Source organism: Ornithorhynchus anatinus, chromosome X1, assembly GCF_004115215.2.
Source record: "Ornithorhynchus anatinus isolate Pmale09 chromosome X1, mOrnAna1.pri.v4, whole genome shotgun sequence".
Classification (NCBI taxonomy): Eukaryota; Metazoa; Chordata; class Mammalia; order Monotremata; family Ornithorhynchidae; genus Ornithorhynchus; species Ornithorhynchus anatinus.
Window position 1 is genome coordinate 47062700 of NC_041749.1, and position 6000 is coordinate 47068699.

The 6000-nt window shown below is 47.0% G+C and overlaps 1 protein-coding gene across 2 annotated transcripts in view; it reads right to left on the bottom strand.

Moving 5' to 3' along the window:
* The window catches only part of EFHB (EF-hand domain family member B), a 37268-nt gene extending 32142 nt beyond the window's left edge, over window positions 1-5126 (bottom strand). For both annotated transcript variants that reach the window (XM_029050018.2, XM_029050017.2), the window contains exon 1: window positions 4951-5126. In XM_029050018.2, the coding sequence (XP_028905851.1) occupies window positions 4951-5061 (111 nt within the window). In that variant the 5' untranslated portion in view covers window positions 5062-5126. The remainder of the gene's footprint in view (window positions 1-4950) is intronic.
* Window positions 5127-6000: the final 874 nt, after the last annotated feature.

Genomic DNA, 6000 nt, shown 5'->3' on the forward strand with positions numbered 1-6000 from the left:
AGTCAAACGACCTGGGCTCTAATCCCAGCTTTGCCAATTGCTTGGACATGTCACTTTAACTTCTCTGTATCTCAGTTTCCTTGAACGTAAAATGGGGATTAAATGTGTGTTCTCCCACCCGCTTAGACTAAGAGCCCCATGTGGGTCAGGGACTGTGTCCCACCTAATTAACATGTACCTATCCCAGGGCTTATAACAGTGTTTGACACATAGTAAAAGCTTAACAAATACCATTAAAAAGCTTCTTCACTGATCTACCTGCCTCCAATCTCTCCCCTCTCTAATCATACTTTACCCTGCTTCCTGGATCACTTTTCTAAACCATCATTTTGCACACATCTCCCCACTCCTCAACGATTTCCAACGGTTACCCATTCTCATCAATTTTCTCTCTTCTATTTAGCCCTTCTTTTTTAAAAAAATGGTATTGGTTAAGCACCGACTATGTGCCAAGCAACTGAACTAATCACTGGGGTAGAGATAAGATAATCAGGTGGGTTACAGTCCCTGTCCCACCTGGGGATCGCAGTCTAAGTAGAAGGGAAAAGAGGAATTGAATCTCCATTTTAAGATGAGGAAACTGAGGCACAGAGAAGTTAAGTGACTTGCCTAAGGTTACACAGCAGGTAAGCAGCTAAGTGGCAGAACCAGTATTAAAACCCAGATCCTCTGATTCCTGGGCCTGTGCTCTTTCCACTAGGCCACACTGCTTCCTCACAGTGACTCTTGGGTTGGGGGCTGAGTGATTGGAAAATATTTTGAGCTCTTTAAAACTGTATCTAAAAGCAAACTGTATCTAAGAGCCCATGTTCTATCCACTAGACCATGTTGCTTCTCTTCTCCTACTACACCCCAGCTTGCACTCTCTGTTCCTCTCAAGCAAACCTACTCACTGTGCCTTGCTCTTAACTTCTTGGTCACATATCTCACCCTGGCCTGGAACTCCCTCTCCCTTCATGTTCGACAGATCATAGCTCTCCCCATCTTCAAAGCCCTGCTGAAATCACATTGCCTCCAGGAGGATTTCCCCAATTTATTACCAACCTCTCCATCTACTATACCCTCAACTTCACCAACCTACCCATCTAATATACCCTCAATCTGCCACTTCAGCCCTTCAAGACCACCAGAGCACTTAAATTTTTATAACCCCATAGCACATATGTACCTATCCTTCTTCTTAATTACTTCTTCCTATCTGTAAATTACTTTAGTGTCTGTCTTTCCTGCTAGACTGTAAGCTCCTTGAGGGGAGGGATCAAATCTATTAAATCTATTATACTCTCTCAAGCACTTAGTAAAAAGCCTTTCACGCAATAGGTGTTCCATAAATATTCTTGATCTACTGACCCCTCTGGGAGAGAGCAATAGAGACAAAAACTATCCTTGCCCTCAAGGAACTTACGGTCTACTACTAACACCCTTAGCAGATGACAGATAGACAGGGTTTGGTAGAAAGACCCATTCCCTAGTTGTTTTGGAAGCAGAAATGGAGTTTATTTCTAGGACTAATAATAATAATAATGGTATTTGTTAAGTTCTTACTACATGCCAAGCACTGTTCTAAGCACTGGGGTAGATACAGGGTAATCAAGTTGTCCCATGTGGGGTTAATGCTTTTAATCCCCATTTTACAGATGAGGTAACTGAGGCACAGAGAAGTGATTTGCCCAAGGTCACACAGCAGACAAGTGGCAAAGCCGGGATTAGAACCCATGCAATTAGACATCAAGATGTTTTAAAGTGATGAAGAACACTGAGCCACCCTTCTGGTAAAATGAATTAGCACAGTCAACAGCTTTGGATTTGGCTTGGCACCACAGAGTGAAACAAGATTTCTCAGGGAAGGAAAGCTCATGGGCTGGGTAGCGGGTACAAGTTCTCCAGTGATCTGCCTTCTTCCAAAATAAGGTGCTTGAGGAACACCTTTGCAATCAGGCAAATAATTATGGTACTTGCTAAGCACTTACTATGTGTCAAGCACTGTTCGAAACTCTGGTGGAGATACAAGTTAATCAGGTTGGACACAGTCTTTGCCTTACATTGGGCTCACAGTCTAAGTAGGAGGGAAAACAGAAATCACCATTTCTTTTCACAGTTGAGGAAACTATGGCCCAGAGAAGTTAAGTAACTTGCCCAAGGTCACCTAGCAGGCAGGTGGCTGTGTCGGGTTGAGAACCCAGGTCCTCTGACTCCCAGGATCATTCTCTTTCTACTAGGTAACCCTGCTTACCAATCCTTTGTTTCAAACCTTTCAAAACTACTCAGAGGTATTCATGATGATCCTATAACCCTATGCCTTCCTGCAAAGTGGAAGTGCTATGCTGTAATCCTCATGCCCTGCCTCCTCCAATCTCTGCCAGTCATGTTCTCCGTGAAACTTGAGTTCAACAAGAGAGGAGGAGGGAGGGATGCAACTGACTGCAGAGTGAAGGTGTAGTCTTTGCCCAATTTAGCCAGGGACAGGCAAACTTAGAACCTAGGTCTCTTGATTCAAATCTTATAAGCACCTCTTCTCTGGCAGAAATAGAACTCTCCAAGTTTTTAACTTATAGTCCAGGAAACCTATTAGCTCTCCCTCACTTCCAAACCTGCATAGGAAAGGGTTTTGTAGGGACCCATCTATCAATCAATGATATTTACTGAGTGTGTACTGTATACAAAGCACCGTATTAAGTGCTTGGGAGATACTGTACTTTTTTTTAAAAGGTGATGCCAGTGGTGACAGCTGATCTATCTGTCTCCCTCTCTGCAGTCTCACATTTCCTCCTGTATTCAAGACATCTCTGCTTGGATGTACTGCTGTCCCCTCAAACTTATCATGTCCAAAACAGAGCTCCTAATGTTCCCACCCAAACCCTGTCCCCCCCACTGACGTTCCCCTAATTGTAGACAGCACCACCATCCTCCTTGTCTCACGTGCCTGTTACCTTGGCAGTATCCTTGACTCCTCTCTTTCATTCAACCCACATATTCAATCTATCATTAAATCCTGTTGGTTCAACCTTCTGACCATTACTAAAATCCACCCTTTCAACTCCATCCAATCTGCTACCACGTTAATCCATTCATTCATTCGATCGTATTTATTGCACACTTACTGTGTGCAGAGCACTATACTAAGTGCTTGGGAGAGTACAAAACAAAAAACAGTCACATTCCCTGCCCACAGTGAGCTCACAGTCTAGAGGGGGAGACAGACATTAATATAAATAAATAAATTACAGATATGTACATAAGTCTGTGGGGCTGTGATGGGGGAAGAACAAAGGGAGCAAGTCAAGGTGACACAGAAGGGAGGGGGAGAAGAGGAAAGGGAAGGCTTAGTCAGGGAAGGCCTCTTGGAAAAGATGGGCCTTCAATAAGGCTTTGAAGGGGGAGAGAGTAATTGTCTGTCGGATTTGAGGAGGGAGGGCGTTCCAGGCCAGAGGCAGGACACAGGTGAGGGGTCAGCGGTGAGATAGGTGAGATCAAGGTACAGTGAGAAGGTTAGAATTAAAGGGGCAAAGTACGTGGGCTGGGTTGTAGTAGAAGAATAGTGAAGTGAGGTAGGAGGGGACAAGGTGATTTAGTGCTTTAAAGCCAATGGTAATGAGTTTCTGTTTGATAATAAGCTGGATGTACAACCATTGGAGTTTCTTGAAGAGTGGGGAAACATGCCTAAACATTTTTGTGGCAAAATGATCCGTGCAGCAGAGCGAAGTATGGACTAGAGTGTGGAGAGACAGGAGGCAGGGAGGTCAGCAAAGGAGGTTGATACAGTAATCAAGGCAGGGTAGGATAAGTGATTGGATTAATGTGGTAGCAGTTTGGATGGAGAGGAAAGGACTAATTTTAGCGATGTTGTGGAAGTGGAATTGAAGGCACTTAGTGATGGATTGAATATGTAGGTTGAATGAGAGAGAGGAGTCAAGGATAACACCAAGGTTATGGGCTTGTGAAACAGGAAGGATGGTGGTGCCATCTACAGTGATGGGAAAGTCAGGGTGAGGCCAGGGTTTGGATGGAAGGGTATGAAGTTCAGTTTTAGACATATTAAATTTGAGCTGATGGGAGGACATCCAAGTAGAGATGTCTTGAAGGCAGGAGTAAATACGAGACTGCAGAGAGGGAGAGAGATCAGGGCTGGAGATGTAGATTTGGGTGTCATCTGCATAGAGGTGGTAGTTGAAGCCACGGGAGCAAATGAGTTCTCCAAGGGAATGGGTGTAGATAGAGAATAGAAGGGGACAGAGAAATGAACCTTGAGGGACCCCCCGACAGTTAGGGGGTGGGAAGCCGAGGAGGGGCCCACAAAACGCATACTGATATGTACACTTTAAGCACTTGATACTCATCCTACTCTCAGCCCCAGAGAACTTAGGTTCATATCTATAATTTATGTTAATAGCTGTAAGCTCTAGACTGTAAACTCTCTGTGGGCCTGGATCATGTCTACCGATTCCGTTGTTTTCTACTCTCGCAAGCTCTCAGTATGGTGCTCTGCACACAGTACTCGCTCGATCGATACCATTTATTGTACTGGGGAGGACTTTAAAGGTGGGAAGCGCTGCAGTCAGACGGGTCCTGGGATGGAGGAAGGGAGGGTGTCCGTGAGGTATGCTATCGATGCCTGTCAACTTGTTTTGTTATGTGGTCTGCCTCCCCCCTTCTAGACTGTGAGCCCGTTGTTGGGTAGGGATTGTCTCTATCCGTTGCCGAATTGGACTTTCCACGCGCTCAGTACGGTGCTCCGCACTCGGTAAGCGCTCAATCAATTCGATTGAATGAATCCAGCGCTTAGAACAGCGCTGGGTATACAGTAAGTGCGCGCTTAACAAGTACCATTATCATTATGAATGGGGGGGGGGGAGGGGAGAGGGAAGGAGCTCCCGGCGAACCTAACAGAGAAACGAGGGAGGTGACAAAAGCGAGAGGCGGTTGGAAGTTTGGCCGGGCCAGAGGACTCACGGTGGGCCAGCAGGGAAACCTGTCGACGAATCTCCCTTGGTAAACGGGCCTGATGTGATCCGGGGGCTCCACGGTGGGATCTTCCTGCTGTAGGAATGGGGCCTCCTCCATCAGTAGGGCTGAGAGCGGCCAACTCCGCCGCGACAGCCACAAATCCTCACTGTTTCCCCCGTTACCCTGGCAACGGGGGCGGGGCCCGACGCGCCACTCCGTTCCCCCCGTCCCCCCGTCCCCCCCGCCCTCCGTTTGGGGCGGTGCTGCAAGAACGCCCACACGACTGATAGGGAGGGGCGAAGGGGCCCGGGAGAAAGAGCACAGGCTGCGGAGTCAGAAGCCCCGAGTTCTAATGTCGCCGCCGCTTGTCTACCGTGTGACCTTGGGCGGGTCGCTTCACCTCTCTGGGTCCCAGCTTCCTCTCCTGTAGAGCCCGGGCTTGGGAGGGAGAGGACATGGGTTCTAATCCCCTCACCGCCACTGGTCTCTTGTGTGACCTCGGGCAAGCCACTTCGCTTCTCTGGGCCTCAGTTACCTCATCTGGAAGGTGGGGATGGAGAATGTGAGCCCCGCGGGGGACGACCTGATTATCTTGTATCTACCTCAGCGCTTGGCACATAGTAAGCACTTAACAAATACCATTATTATTATTATTGTTAAAATGGGGATGAACCTGTTCTCCCTCCTATTTACGCTATGAGCCCCATGCTGTACGGGGACCTGATTTACTTGATTCAGCTTGCACCTGTCTTTTGGGATGGTTGCTTTAGGGGTGCAGTCGTCAGCACGGAGAAATTCTTGACTGTCTCTGTGGTTGTTGATGATGATTCGGAAGAGTTTCTCAGTAGAGCAGGAGCACATTACAACATCTTAATACAGGGATCTGGTTGCAACCTCCACAATGGCTGCATGCGATACATTGGACTCATCCTACCACTTTTCTTCAGGGATTCCCCTGCCCTAACGCAGTGATCCTGGAGTAACGATTTCAAAATCTTAATGAACTTCTCAAGGTAATAATAACAGTAGTAATGAAACTCGTTCTCCCCCACTTGA